Source organism: Quercus robur, chromosome 12 (genome assembly GCF_932294415.1).
Source record: "Quercus robur chromosome 12, dhQueRobu3.1, whole genome shotgun sequence".
Lineage (NCBI taxonomy): Eukaryota > Viridiplantae > Streptophyta > Magnoliopsida > Fagales > Fagaceae > Quercus > Quercus robur.
Window position 1 is genome coordinate 5,076,606 of NC_065545.1, and position 16,417 is coordinate 5,093,022.

Here is a 16,417-nt window from a genome sequence, read left to right on the forward strand (position 1 = left end):
TTATCACAATATAAAAGATCAAATCATGTAAAGTAGCGGAAAATAAATAACACAAGATATGATCACCCAGGAAACCAAACCGGTAAAAACCTGGGGAGGATTTGACCTAACTATCCTCAAGGTAAACTTGAATACACTATCTTGAAAGAATCGAAGTTCATACAATAAGACTTACAAGCCCTCACGCTCGACTTCTTATTGCTACCAATCAGTAGAACTTACTGACACGACCATGTGCAAGATCCGAATCCACGGACTCCTTCTTTCTTGGATTCACCACCAGATACAAGTACACCCGCTTGTGTTTTCTTTAAACTTTAATGGCAGCAACTGAATTGATCATCAAGGCATAGATAAATCTTCTCCTTGAAAACCCTAAGTTTGTGTAAAGGAAATCTCCTCTAGATCTCACAAGAGATTTACACAAACCGCAAATATGAGCAACACTAAAACGTGGCTAAGATTTGTCTTTTATACTTAGGACAAATAAGAAACCCTAAAAATGTTTTAAAACAACTAGGGCTGAGTTGAACGAATTTGCAGAAAAGCATTCTGCCCGAACTTTGATCAATCGAGCCTGTCTCTCGACCGATCGAGCCAGGTCGAAAGCCACAATGCTTCCTGCTTTAACTCGATTCCAACTTTACATAAAATCACAACTTTGAGCTAGACTTAAATACTTCTAAACACATTGTTTTGATCATGATTTGCCAACAATACACATTAGAGTTCTAAATACATAAAATCCTAAACTTTAGAACCTAACATATTATAATATTACTAAAATGTTTTTCTTATATATAATTTTATTAGTATGCTTGTATTTTTATATTGATTGATTGATTGTTTTGAGCATGCTCTATAATTGTTACTGAGTGGTATAACTTGAATAGTTGAATATGAAGTTGTATCTTGATCTCTTTTGTAGCTCTAGTATACAAATATACAATGTCTATATAGATAAAGAAATGGATAATGATGATTAGGACGATGGTCATATGAACCCTAGGATGAGAATAATTAAATGTTTACTTTACCTTAATATTAGTCTTGCTTTTGGATTTCATATTTTAGTTAGCTAGTTTCCATTTGATAACTATTTTTGGATTTTAAACTTGAAACTTGGAATATATTTCCATATGTGTTCATAAATATTTTGGTATTTGGTTGCTAATTAAACTTTTTAGATACATTGGGTCAAAACTTAAATATATTTATTTTGTTAGTATAGACGTAGCGATGTGTGACATGCAAATTACATTATATAATGCAAATCTTTGTTTTTTTTTTTTGTTTTTTTATGGATAAATTCACAATTTAATTATTATTCAATATACAAAGTCATTATCAATGTGTTTTTTGCTTTAAATATGAAAATATATAGGATCTTACGATTCACGATCCCATCTACCTTTCACGATCATACGTAGGATCCCAATTTTGATAACATTGGTTGCAATGCTCACATTGAGCCACATCAGCAGTCATGTTATCATTTTTTGTTTCCAATTTTTCTTATATATATTTTTAAACATTTTCCCATTTAAGGTGACTTAAAAACTCCATTATTTAAAAATTAAAATATCTTTTAACCATCATTTTTATTATTAATTTTCCAAAACTCTCCCTCCCTTTTACCTCTTCATCTTCCTACTACTTTCTACCTTAATATCATTCTTTCTCTACCTTTTTATTATCCTTTATTTTGACTCTTCTTATTCTCAACATCTTATTATAAATTTGATATTTTCTTTTTCATTCTATGCATAGTTTTCTCACACAAAAAAGGTTACCTCTCTCTCTCTCTCTCTCTCTCTCTCTCTCTCTCTCTCTCAATTTGTTTTTCATTTTTTGTTTGATTTTTTTTTTATTGCATCAATTCTTTAGGTTGATGAATTTTTGTGTTAATTATAATTCTACTTTGGATTGATGCAATTTAGATTTGTGTTTTAAGTTGTTATCTTTTATATTCTCTTTGATTAAATATTATCCTACTGAATTATACATATAGTATATAATAATATAATGTTATTATATTACATAGAATGACTTGGATTATTTGATGTTTATTACTATATATTTTATTTTTACTCTTTTTTCCTCTCATCTTATTTTATTCAACATTTAAATCCAGTCACATCCTCCATACTATTAAATTATGCAGCACAAATCAAGAAAATGGGTAGACACAAACCTACCTTCCTTTACCATACATTGGGGGAATCAAAATATTTGTGTGATAAAGGGTCATATAATTTATAGTTTAGATAGCATCCTTTGAATGTGTCTAGGCCCATAGATTGATAAATTTGTAGACTTAAAAAGCTATTGAGAATGAACTTTTTGAATCAAGTCTAAAAAAATTTGAACTACTATATATCATTTAGATAAAAACTTTTATCATAGATACATTAATATTTTTTTGCCACAAATTTAAATCACACAAACTTAATAATTTTATATTATGTGTTAGCATTGTCTCTGCTTCTTATTCTTCTTCTTCTCAAAAATATTATGTATCATCTTTAAAGGATGCCAACAATATTGATCTTATGGGAAAAGTTACATAAAATATTGAGAAAAAAATGTTTTATATTACAATCTACTAAAAATGTTTTTTTAAATATTTAAACCTTTCTATTTTTCATATCACTAACGTGTTTTACAACTACCACATGCGTTAACTTAAGTCTTAATATTCTTAAGTTGTTTCAGCAAAAAAAAAAAAGGAAAAAAAAAAGTTGTCACAAAAGAGGAGTTCATGTAAAATTTTTTGCAAAATGAAATATTTGTTTTGTAAGGCCACCAAACTTGATAATTTGCAAATGATGGAACCATTTGCAACAATATTTGCATAGTTATATAGTTCCAGCTAAAGCAATTGTGTATACTTTTAGTGTTTGTTTGGTTTGCGCGTCCACGTTTTGGACATCCGCGTTTCAAGCTTTTTTTTTTTTTTTTTTAATTTTTAAAAACCAACGTCTATTGCATTGTTCATGGGAAATGAACAGTGCAAATAGGCATGTGAACAGCATTGTTCATGGGACATGAACAATGCAAATAGGCATGTGAACAGTAATTTTGAAAGTGAACAATAACTGGAAAATGATTTTTATTGTTTTCAGTTTTCAGCAAAATAAGCGATATCCAAACACACACTTAGCCTTCAAAAAACACACATCTATGTGAACAGTAATTTTGAAAGTGAACAATAACTGGAAAATGATTTTTATTGTTTTCAGTTTTCAGCAAAATAAGCGATATCCAAACACATACTTAGCCTTCAAAAAACACACATCTACCGGTGGTTAAACGTTCATCTTGGGTAGTTCTAACTTTTCATATAATTTTACCTTTACATATTCATATATTTTAATTTAGATATTTTTTTCAAAAAAAAAAAAAACTTTAATTTAGATATTTATAAGTAATGAAATAATGATTCATGAATAGTAATAATAAAAAAATTATCTATACATATTTATCTTGTGTGGTTGTAACTTTACATATAATTTTGCATTTATATATTCATCTACTTTAATTTAGATGTTTATAACTTAATAATGAAATATATAAACAAGGTAATTAAAACAATCATATTTTTACAATTCAAAAGGTCACAATTTCTTTTTTCAAAAAAAGGCCTTTTACATTTCCTTGGAATTTTTAAATTTTTTTTTTTTTTAATAAAACTTTTGACATACCACTAACCTAACCACTTCACACATTAAAAAAAATTAAGGCTTATTGTTACTTCCATTAATATATTATGGATATCTTAATTGATTGACACCAAACTAGAGAAATGCCTTTCATATTTCCTTGAAAATTCAAAAGGAAAAAAATCCTTTGATATATCACTAACGTAACTACATCTATAACTATTTAAGCCATCCATGATATCTATTTCTTATTGATAACCATAAAATTTACAACTAGCAAGGGAACATACAAAGTAATAAAGAATAAATGAAGGAAGAAAAAAAGAAATGAAATTAAACATTAATTAATAACTATTATTTGGAAAATAAAAAGGTGGTCAAGAGGAGTAAGAAATAAAATAGAGATGACTATACAAAGGACATTGAAAATTTATAGTGCAATAAAATCAACAATTACATTTACTTAATTAAATCAATAATCAACAATTAAATATAATAATACAAAATTTAAACTTAAAATTAATCAAACTCTAACTAGGGAAATTATATATATATATATATATATATAAAAACATAATTTTCATACACCATGACTTAAAAAAATTTATTGAATAGTTCTACCTCTTATTTAATGTCTATGTTATGCAAATCATCAACCAATAAATATATGATAATGGTAAAAAAACGTTATAGACAAGATTATGAAAAATATAATAAAACTATTTTTTTAAACTCTTTATAAAGTCTAGGGACTAAAATAGTATCTTGTCTAAAAAATTATCATGCGCAACACGCGAATCTGAAACTAATCTATATATAAAATAATAGGTGAAGCAGAGAGAAACTCAAATTGCAATTCCAATTAGAATTCTAATTTTGTGCCATTTGTCTCTGCCACCTATATTCAATTATTCCATAATCTGTGAGCCACGTGGGGACCGCATAATAATATTAATCTAGGTGTCACTAATTAACTCATAAATTCCATATGGATTTACCTTGAAAGAATCCATAATGTAAGACTCTCTCTCTTCTTTCTCGGCTCTTTGCCTCTTCCCCTTCTTATTTGCACGACTCTTCGTTTCTCCAATTCTTCATGTCCCAGTTCAGTTGCCTCTATCCCTAAAAAATCAAAGAGCCACGACTATTAAATGAAAGAAAGAGGTCTTTGTCCTTGGAACAAGACCCAAACTCCCATTGGAGCCGTTCTCTTCCTCGGCAACAGTATTAACCCAGACCCAAAGTGACGAGTCCGTACAAAAAGGTTGCTCTTTCTCTAACTCTTCGACTATATCCATTTTAGTACGAAGAAATGGAGTATTATGGTTTCTTAACCTTCAATGCATCAGACATTCATGAATCGTTTTAACTTTATTTAGTTTTACTGATTCGTTAATGTTGATAATTGCTTTAGTTTGAGTGTTGTTGGTTTTGAAATTCAATTTGGATTACAAGAGTCTATTAATTTGTTTCCACCTAATTATTTCTTAATATAATTTCTTAGCCCACCAAGGAGTTTGTTTTCTGTTTGATAACAAGATAGCATTTTTTTTTTTAATCTTTTTTGGCTTGAGAACAAGTTAATATCTTTACTTGATATCTAATTACGTGGTTTTTTTTTCTCCATTCTTTGAGGTTTGCATGTGAAACGATTTCTGGGTTTGTGAGGGTTTGTGAAATTGAAGGGTTTTTATATTATTTTGTCCTGCAACAAAAAAAAAAAAAAAAAAATATATATATATATATATATAGTGGTACTTCATGTTGGTGCTTTTGCTCCTAAGATTGGCCTTTTGATATAATCAAAAGGCACTCTTTAGGAAGTTTGCTCTTCTCCTAATAATTTTTCTGTTCTGTAACATATTCTTGCTAAGAAAATGGTCCTATTATATTCCTTTCATACTTGGGATGTTTGCTGTGTTACCAATTTGGTAATGGCTCAGTTTGCAATTCATCTGAGTTAAACTTCTCCTAAAGGAAAGTAAATGTTGTTGTCTCCAAGTTTCCAATTGTAAGTCACACCAAAGTCCTTTTTCTCTTTTTCTTTTTTTCAAGGTTTTGTTTGCAAATGGGAATTGGGAGTTTCTTTTGGTGTTGGGATGATTTTAGAATTTAGAGATTTTAAAGATTGGTTCATTTAGGAAATTTAAGGGACTTCCCTTTTTTTTTTCATTCAAGATAATTTTCACAATTTAGGTCCATCACAAAGAGCTTTGACTATCTTAATTAAATTCAAGATTATATTAAGCTTTTCTTTTTCAAAAATATTTATAGATATCAATTGGTGTTGGGTGAAGACAATCCCATGGTGGAGGGTTCTTAGAAGCAAAATTTTTTTTATTCTTCTCTGTATCTTTCTAGAACCTTCCATGCTTCTTCTTCCACTCCTCCTCCTGTGTTCAATTACCGATCCCTCAACTTCTCCTCTGCGGTTCAATCTCTCCACTACTCCATCTCCATGGAAGGTACACTCTTTATTGGCTCTTTTTATTTGCTTAAATTTTGTTTGGTTGCTTAAATTTTGTGTTTCTTTTTAGCTATCTTGAATTTTGGCTATTTTACTATTTTTTGGAGGTACTTGAGAAGGTTTGCATTTTTTTTAGCATATTGGCAAATATGTGTCTTTCTTGCAGGTTATACTCTTGATTATTTTGGCAATCCCTTTTGGCTTAGAAGCAAAATATGTATTTTATTGAAGCTTGTGTCTGGAATAACAAGTGTTGGAGTTGCACTTCATCTTCATGTATACAATTTTGATGCTCCAATCTCAGTTTACGTGTACCACTTTTATTTCCAAGCTCTAATTTTAACAATTCTCTGTAATTGTAATTAATCGTGGTTAATTACATTGTAGTGCATCACCTTTAATAAGTTATGTCTTCTTAATTATATGTTCTTTTGAGTACAAATTGAAAGAAAGAGGTATAACTTTCTTGGTTTTAGTGTTCCTTTGGTCTAGCAAAAACTTAATAGCATTTTATTTTTAAAAAGTGAGAAACCAGGCTGCACCTTAACATATGGTCTTAATCATTTCTAATCTTATTGTTTCTTTATCAGGCTAAGGGCAAATTATAAATACAAAATGAAAAAGCATACAGCCATAAAGACAAGAGTACTTTTACAAGCACCTATGGGAGCCAGTCATATCTACATCTTGGCGCAAGTTTACTGACCTTGAGAACATGCGTGTCTTAACCCAATTCCTCGAAGTTGACACATTGAGTTGCAAGATTCATCCATAATCTATTATCTTAGAAGCTTTATATCAGCCGTGCAGTTACTATCCATTTTCTTGGCCCATGATTCATAGGCAAAATTGGTTGGTCAGTTACTAGACATTGTTGGTTAAAACGTTGAAATTCATTAGTTTTATGCATTTTTGCAATGTGAGAAATGGCGTGGAATTGGAACAAGAAATTAAGGAAGTCAATGTTACAATCTATTCAAGCAGAGTGTAACAAATGAGTGAATATTATTTATTGGTCAAGAGTATCTTTGTTGGTGTTATTAGTATATAAAATTCATACTTGAATTTTTTTTTTTTTTTTTTAAGTCATACTTGAGTAACTTAATCATCCTAATAAGCTAAAAAAAGTTAGGTTGTGATTTATTTGTTTGTATTTTTGGTCTATAAAAGAATATTCGATGCTTTGATGTTAGAGTACCAAAAATAAAATTTGGTTTAACTATTAAATTTTGGTAATTTTTATGAATTTCCACACTATGAGAAAGGATGTGAATTCCAAACAAGAATTCTCTATTTCAAATTCCGTTAGAGTACTTGAATTTTTTAATATTGTTGTCAACTGTAATGTTTCACAGTATTATGGTTGGTGTACTCCACATAATTAGTTTTTGTAATACAAGACTCACATGCATACTATTTTGTAAATTTGTAGAGATGCAAGCCGAGTTGTCTAGAAGAGAGAAAGCAGCCAATATTATGCCTTATCTAGATATTGATATCTTCATTAAGGTAAGAAAGAAGTTGTTGTGAATGGCTTATTCTCTACCTCAATAAATGATAGATAGTCTAGCTCAAATTGTGTTTTTATCAAAGCCTACGCTCAAAGTAAGATTTAATATACAGACTCACCTTTTCTGGTCTAGAGAAGTCACATTCGTTGCGGTTGACAAGTTATGTGGTTTTTTTTTGGCTTCTACTATTTTAAGGGAGCATTAACTTAAGGCCAAGAGGCAAGCTAGCAACATTATAGATTATTTTCTAAAGGCAACATTAGCATGGAGTGTCAAAGTTCCATAATAGTTTTGCCTGATTTATCATTTATTTGAGTTCACTTCATTACAAGTATTGGGATTTGAAGTGTACATTGTTACCGTGGTTGGAGATCAAATGTTAAAGGGGCATCTCAACCTCAGGAGGACAAAGAAAGTGTGTTATAGCAAGTAAACTAGATTAAGCAATTTACCTTAACTTTTGTTAATTGAAATAATTATGTCTTTGATACTTAAATGAAAGACGAGATCTCTTGATCCAAAAAAATAAAAAAAAGAGTGAAAGTTGAGATGCTGGTTGGACCAGTAAAAGCACAGTTTATGGATGAGATATCTATTGATTTGGATTGCTTGACAACTTTTCAAATAGTGAATTTGCTTAAATAATGTATTCACAATCTTCATTGAACTCCAGTCATCTCACCTCCTTCAGCCAACAGTACAAGAGACTTTGATCTTTTTGATGATATTATTCTCATCTCTGATGGCCAGATTGTGAACCAAGGTCCTTGCAAACTCGAGCTTGATTTTTTGAATCCATGGGCTTTAAATGTCTTGCAAGGAAAAGTGTGGCTAACTTCTTTCAAGAAGTAGGTGTAGATATAGGTTTTTCTGTTTAATATGTTCCAATAGAAATGCTTGATCTTTGAAAGGTGAGCATCACATGGAGACTCTCATTAATTCATATGCATAATAAAATGTTTATAGGTGACATCATATAAAGACCAAAAGCAATATTGGGCATGTCAAAATGAACCTTACTGTTTTGTTGAATTTGTCGAGGCATTTCAATCATTCCATGTGGGAAGGAGTTTAATTAAATTTGAAAAATAATTAAGGTCAGTAATTAGTTTATGTTTTTCTAAATTGTACACATACATTGCTTAGATTGGCACTTGCTTTTGATTTATGTTTTTTATTTTTTATAAAAATGTGGTTTTTGATGTATTTGTTTTTGGTGTTTAATGATGATATAGGAATGCAGTGATTCTTAAGTCAATGACTCAAGTGAATAAATTGAGGGAACTGGGTATGCGCCTCTTTTTGAGAAAGTAGAGAGTTCATTTCTTGGTGGTTTTCGTTATTGTAATGTATTTTCACTATTTTGTATGGAACAAATGATTCTTGTGGATGTTAAATTTGCATTTGGGTTTGAGGATTTAAAACAAGGGTTTTAAGAATAGTTGTTTGAAAAATTGTTAGGTGACTTTGTCCAGCCAAAAAAACTTGCAATATTATGAATTTGAAACGATATCTAAAATCTAATCATTTTATGTAAGGCGACTTAACCCAAAAGGGGGAAGAAAGAAACATACTTGAGTATTAGATTTCTTTTGTTCTCAAAAGTGTTTGAAATTGAAAATTTTTTAGATCCAAACATGCCATAAAATTCAGTTCGGCAACTATCACTATTAAAGGATATAATAGTAATGGATATCGTTTTGCATTTTCCTTTCCACATTTCTGAATGGCAAACAAACTCAAACAATTAGTTAATTATTTTTCTCCATGCAAAAATATTGTGTTGTTAACTCATACTTTCATCTCCATGTGGTTAAAATGAAAGTCACCATTCATTGGGATTTATTTTTGTTTTTGTCAAATGTGAAATATATTTTTAAAATTTTGTGCATGTACCTTAGCAACATGATTTTTCTCTTATAACATGGTTTTTTTTCTTTTTCTTTTTTTGTTAAATTGAAATATAGTTTTAAAATCTTGCGCATGTACCTTTGCAACATGATAGTTTACTATCTATGGGGAATTCTAATTACAAATGAATAAGTGATGGAATTTTTTTGTGGTGTTCAGTATTGTGTTGTTTCATACCCTTCAAAGAATTGAATTTTTGTATAGTTGTAGTTTTGAAAATGTATCTCACAATTTAGAGATGTGTTTTTGTTGTACAAATCTTTTTTTTTTTTCCCTTCCTTTGGTGTCTAGATTTGCTACCATCTCTAGCCTGGTGTGTAGCTTTGTATATGTGCAATTTTGTATCTTCTCTTTTTGGTGTTTTATATTGTTTTGAACTGATTGTATATGATTCTTGAGTGATAAATCAACTAATTCATCAAAAGAATGAATTAAAGCTTTAAGGTATCAAATTCAGCTTAATGTTTGGTTGCAAAGAAGGGTAGTTGGGTTGCTATGATGTAATAAGTAACGTGGACATTAATACTCTCTCTCTCTCTCTCTCTCTCTCTCTCTCTCTCTCTCTCTCTCTCTCTCTCTCTCTCTCTCTCTCTCTCTCTCTCTCTCTCTCTCTCTCATGTCCTATATGTTTAATAACCCAAGCTAATATCAATAATACCACTACTATTGACTATTCCCGTGCGTAAGTAGATGCTCAATTGACTTTGAAATGTTTAAGTTGGTTAATAGGTTTTTTTAATTCTCTTTTTTTTTTTTTTCATTGTAGCACGACTTAAATAATAAAATGCAATATTTTGTTTTTTTATTCATTGTTTTATCTAATGCCATCCTCGGAGTGATAAACCAAAAAAAAAAAAAAAAAAAAAATTTACCAATAGCATCACTTAAATAATAAAATGCAATTTTTTTTCATTGTTTTCTCTAATTCTATCCTCCATGTGATAACCCCCCCCCCCCCCCCCCCCCCAAAAAAAAAAAAAAAAAAAAAAAAAAAAAAAAAAAACCAATAGCATCACTACGATTAACCATTCCCGTGCGATAGCACGGGTTACATATTAGTTTAAATCGCACAGGTTACATACTAGTTTAAATAAATCACATGACTATTAAATAGGTCACTTAACTAAAAACACATATAAATTGTCACCTAGTTTGTTTAAAGGTGAGAGAAAAAGTTAGTTTAACAAATAAGCTGATTTCTTTAAATTTCGTTACCACTTCCGGATAGAGTTTTTCTCAGCTGTTGAGCTCCTAGGGTCCTACCTTAAAAAGTCTAGTCTTTCCACAGAGTCAAAGAAGAGAAAACAAAACATTACAAAAAGTCAAACTCATCTCTATACTAAAAACGATGGGCTAAAAATCGATGAAAACAAGCTGACCACAATGTCATCTCAGAGCCGTCACATCAATTCTAATTTATAAACATGAAGAAGTTGAGAATGAACAATGAAGTTTCTCAAGCTAGATTCTTTATTCTTTTGTGAATACGAAAGGACAAATGAGAGATAATATGAATATCTACCTAAAATGAAGCCTTGAACAATCATATACCTATTCAGCAAAAAAAACTAAAAAACAATCATATACCTATTCAGCAAAAAAAACTAAAAAACAATCATATACTTCACCACCAACACAAAATTATGGGAATGGGATCTGCATCAGCCTTTGAGAAGGTATGCTTTCATATTTGCTTTGCTTTCATTACTCTGTTTGTTGCATTATCAATTGTTGCTCATGCATCTACGTCCTTTGAGGAAGCTGATGCTCTTGTCACATGGAAAGCCAGCCTCCAAAACGACGCCCAATCTCAGCTATCTTCATGGACTTTGCTTCCTAATAATGCCACCAATTTTTCTACCAAGCTAAATTCAAGCACTAGCCCTTGTACTTGGATTGGTATTTCATGCAACCCTGTTGGAAGTGTCATAAAAATAAATCTTAGTCGTTCAAGCTTAAAGGGTTCACTACATGAATTTTCATTTTCCTCATTTATTAATCTTGAATATGTTGATCTTAGTCAGAACTCACTCTCTGGTACTATTCCACCTCAGATTAGTGACCTCTCCAATCTCATCTATTTGAACCTGTCAATTAATCAGTTCTGTGGAAAAATCCCACCAGAAATTGCCCTACTGACAAACCTTAAGGTCTTGTGTTTGGGTATAAATAAGTTATATGGCTCAATTCCTCAAGAAATAGGTCAGTTAAGGTCTCTTAATGTGCTTGCTTTGGAAAGCAATTATCTAGATGGTCCCATTCCTCCTTCTTGGGTAATTTAATCAATCTTGGTTACTTGTGTCTCGATCAAAATTCACTATTTGGTTCCATTCCTTTAGAACTTGGAAATCTCACCAACCCGGTTGAACTTTACATAAATAACAATAGTTTAGCTGGTCCACTCCCTAGAGAAATAGGGAATTTGAAATCACTGAAATGTCTGAGCCTTCAAAAAAACAATCTTGTTGGTTCAATCCCGACATCATTATGTGAACTAGGAAATCTTACCTATATTGATCTCTCCCAGAATAGTCTTTCGGGTGCCATATCACAAGAGATTGGACACTTGAAGTCTCTTGTTTTTCTTCAATTGAGTGTAAATCAACTCAATGGTTCTTTTCCAACTTCAATTGGTGAATTGAGCCAATTAGAAATTTTTTATGTTCGTGACAACCAAATCTCTGGTTCCATTCCTCAAGAGGTGGAAAATCTAATGAAGTTGACTGTGTTTCGAGTGGCCCGAAACAAATTGACCGGTTATTTGCCCCAAAATATTTGCCAAAATGGATTGCTTCGAAACTTTACTACAAATGGTAATAATCTAATAGGTCCAATTCCCAAAAGCTTGAGAAACTGCACAACTTTATATAGAGTTCCTCTAGAGGGAAACCAACTGACTGGAAATATATCTGAAGTTTTTGGCATCTATCCAAACCTGTATTACATAAACATTGCCAACAATAAACTTCATGGTGAAATTTCACCTAACTGGGGAAAAAGCTCAATACTAACAAATCTAGAATTTGGGGGAAATGGTATTACTGGTACCATACCTTCTAAGATTGGAGACATAACTAAACTAGATGTACTTGATCTTTCTTCAAATCATTTAGTTGGGGAGATTCCTATGGAATTGGGAAGGTTGACTTCTTTGGTCAAGCTTGTATTAAGCAACAATCAACTTTCAGATGGTATACCTTCAGAGGTTGGGTTCTTGACAAACCTAGATTATGTTGACCTATCCAATAACAAATTGAGCAAGTCCATTCCAGGGAGTATAGGGAACTTCTCATGCCTCTTCCATATGGATTTGAGTCACAATTGAAAGTTCAAATATGTGTATAAACACCCTTAAACGTTTAGACCCCCAATTTACAAATTAACCAATTCAAGTTTTATGTCAAACAACTAGTGTGTGGAAAATGAACATAAACTGTAATATAGAATTGGAAAAACAATCTAAGCCAAATTAAAATCACAACCCACAGCAGATAATAAAAGACAAAGATAAAAGGGAAGGAAGATACAAACACAAAGACAACACGTGATGTGTTATCGAAGAGGAAATCGAAGCCCTCGGCATAAAACCTCTCCGCCGCCCTCCAAGTAGTAAACAATCCACTAGAAAATGTAGTTGGGATACATGGACAACAATAGACCCTCCAAGCCTAATCTACCCAGTGCACCTAAGCCCTCCAAGTTTCTTGCTCCAACGAGGTTGCGCCGAACCTTTTTCTTTTCTAGTTTCCCGGATTCCGCTACTAGACCGTAGCATCAACCAATATAGATTGGTTCCTTCCTAACTGCTTCCCAGAAAACCAAACAGCCCTCTCACAGTGATGAATATGGTGAGAACAAGGTTTTGGTAAAATACCTCTCAAGGATTTGATAATGGAGAGGAAGAGAGTTGAGAAATTTGAAGAGACTCTAATGTATAGATTGTAGGTGAATCAATCTTGTTTTTCTTTAGGGTTTCTCTCTCAAAATTCTTTCTGGAAGCTCTCTTTCATTTGTGGGTATAAGGGGTATTTATACTGAGGTGAGAGAAGAATGTGAAACGTCAGGTTTTTCAAAACAGGGGTGGCTCGTGGCTTGGCCTCGCTACTTGACTGAGTCGCGAGTTCCAGTCGCGAGATAACCGTATGGCCAGTTATCCTGTTTTGTCCTGTAGTGCTCCAGCTAGCATGACTGTTCACCTTTCGGCATGCTTGACACGTGTGCTGCATCTGGCGGCTTGCAACCGCGAGCCACCCGCGAGATCAAGCCGCAAGTCTCTGTTTTCTTGCACACTCTTGAGCAATCAACACTCTATCTCACTCACTACCCTTTCAACAAAACCCACCTAAATACAAGGTTACTAAATGCTGAAATACAAGCAAATTTGGCACGAAACAAAGCCAATAAAATGGTTGATTAAATTCAACCTTACAACAATGAATTCAGTCAAGGAATTCCGATTGAGATGGGCATGTTTTTCCAACTGTCCATACTAGATTTGAGTCATAACCATCTCATGGGAGAATATCAGTGAAGTTTATGAACTTGCAAAGCTTGCAGACCATGAATATATCCTATAACAAACTCTCTGGAATTCTTGCAGTTTTTGAGAATATGCACGGCTTGTCGGATGTCAACATAGCATACAATAAATTCTGGGGTCAAATTCCCAACAACATAGCATTTCAAAATGCTTCGTTTGAAGAATTGGAGGGGAACAAAGGATTGTGTGGTCAGGAGAAAGGACTACTACCTTGTCAACTGGTCACCACAGACAAACAACAAAGAATTCGTAATATCGTGTTCATGATCATATTTCCCCTTTTGGGAGTACTTGTACTTCTTTTGCATTTGTGGGACTGATAAGTTTTACAAGAAAAAAGAGAGACTCCCCAAAAGAACACAATGAAAACTTGTATGAGTTGTATCCCATATTAATCTTTGACAGGAAAAAAATGTATGAAGAAATTATAGCGGCCACTGACAATTTTAATGCCATTTATTGCCTTGGGAGGGGTGGATATGGAAGCGTTTATAAAGCACAATTGCCTTCGGGTGATATTATAGCTGTAAAGAAAATCCACACTTCATCATGTGATGATAATGTGACAGATTAGAAGGAGTTTCTTAATGAGATAGTGGCATTAATAGAAATACGACACCGGAACATTGTGAAACTATATGGCTTTTGTTCAAGAACACAACACTCGTTGTTGATGTATGAGTACCTTGGGAAGGGCAGCTTGGCCGCAATCCTAAGCAAAGAAGAAGAGGCTAAAGAATTGGATTGGAGTAGAAGGGTGAATATTAGGGGTGTCGCATGCCTTGGCATATATGCACCATGATTGCTCGCCGCCAATTGTTCATAGAGACATATCAAGCAAGAATGTTTTGCTGGATTTTGATTATGAAGCTCATGTTTCTAACTTTGGCATTGCTAAACTTCTGAAGCAAGGCTCATCAAATTGGACAAGCTTAGTAGGCACATATGAATATGTAGCACCAGGTAAAAATTATTTATCACTTTGTCAATTTTACATTGAGCAAAGCATTGAAATATGATAGCTCTTTTTTATATGATTTTAAATTTTCCTTTAATCCTCACCTCTCCCAAATTTTGGTAGAGCTTGCTTACACAATGCAGGTGACTGAGAAATGTGATGTCTATAGTTTTGGTGTAAGCACTTGAAGTAATTAAAGGAAATCATCCTGGTGATTTCATCTATTCTGCATTGTCCCCATCGGTTAACATATTGCTGAAGGATGTATTGGACCAACGCCTTCAACCTCCCACGGGTCAAGTTCGGGATGAACTGATAAAGATTGCAACTATTGCAACTGCTTGCTTACATGCTAATCCACAATCTAGGCCAACCATGCTCATGATTTCTAGGTGGTTATCGTCCTCAATTGTGCAGATTCCTACAACAGTCTCACTTGGACAACTTGTCTGGGCCTAAATCATGAGGCTACTATGTCTACTGCGAACATATGTGATTGCTTTTGATGTAGAGAGTGATCCAAGAAGAAAAAAGAAACATACAAAATCCAAAATTGATGTGATTGATGTTACTTGAGAGTTGAAACCTGAGGTATATGATATGGCATTTCATGAAGCAGGTATAAATGTGCAAACTTGTAAGGCATACTATTCAGTGAACCTACATATCACAAATTTAGCATGTATCTGTACAAAAAGCAATGAAAATTTTGCAATACACAACCTGATGAGGAGATAATTTAATTTTGGTTCAGTTACGCATTTGGTTCTCAACCTTTGTCTTGTGTTTTAAAATGATCCATTACCTTTTTAACATTTTAGTTCAGTCCTTAACATTTTATGTGTAAAAAATGTATTTACTAACAACTAATGTATAGAAAATATGACATGACAAACGGAAATTAATGAAATTCTTAATTGCTTGGAGGATACAATGTAATATGAATAAGAAAAGAAATCTTGAGTTGACTAGAGGAGACTTAAAGGAAATCCTGAAAAACACTCCAAAAATTCAAATTTAAAAAAATTTACAAAACCAAATTCTATGAACTCTAGCAAACGTCCTAGAATAGACGAGACTTATTCTGACTTTAAATTGAAAATTGTAACAAAATAAATTAGTGTATATATATAGCAATATTGACCAAATGAAAGTATAAAAGATGGAATTTGCTCAAAAAGCGGCATAAGTCATCCCATAAAGGGATGAGTTTTGATATCACAAATATTCTCTTCTGATCCCCAAATTTCACGCAATTCTGTTATTTGTTCTAATGATTTCTACTAAACTTTTCTACTTTAATAATTTCTTTGTATTAACTTCTAACAGTTTCTTTACTCGAAAGTCTGTACTATACGTTTTACATCA

The 16,417-nt window shown here is 32.2% G+C and overlaps 1 protein-coding gene and 1 long non-coding RNA gene across 4 annotated transcripts in view; both read left to right on the forward strand.

Moving 5' to 3' along the window:
* LOC126709576 (MDIS1-interacting receptor like kinase 2-like) overlaps positions 1 to 15,645 on the forward strand; it is a 46,702-nt gene extending 31,057 nt beyond the window's left edge. Inside the window, exon 2 of the mRNA XM_050409871.1 lies at positions 15,173 to 15,645. Coding sequence (XP_050265828.1) covers positions 15,173 to 15,237 — 65 coding nt within the window. The 3' untranslated portion in view covers positions 15,238 to 15,645. The remainder of the gene's footprint in view (positions 1 to 15,172) is intronic.
* Positions 4,685 to 7,149, forward strand: LOC126709579 (uncharacterized). Of its 3 annotated transcripts, none has more exons than XR_007649430.1 (3): positions 4,685 to 4,926; positions 5,937 to 6,127; positions 6,296 to 7,149. It is a non-coding gene; the product is annotated as an uncharacterized LOC126709579 (long non-coding RNA). The 3 variants fall into 3 exon arrangements; XR_007649428.1 differs by having other exon boundaries at positions 6,720 to 7,149; XR_007649429.1 differs by having other exon boundaries at positions 5,937 to 7,149.
* Positions 15,646 to 16,417: the final 772 nt, after the last annotated feature.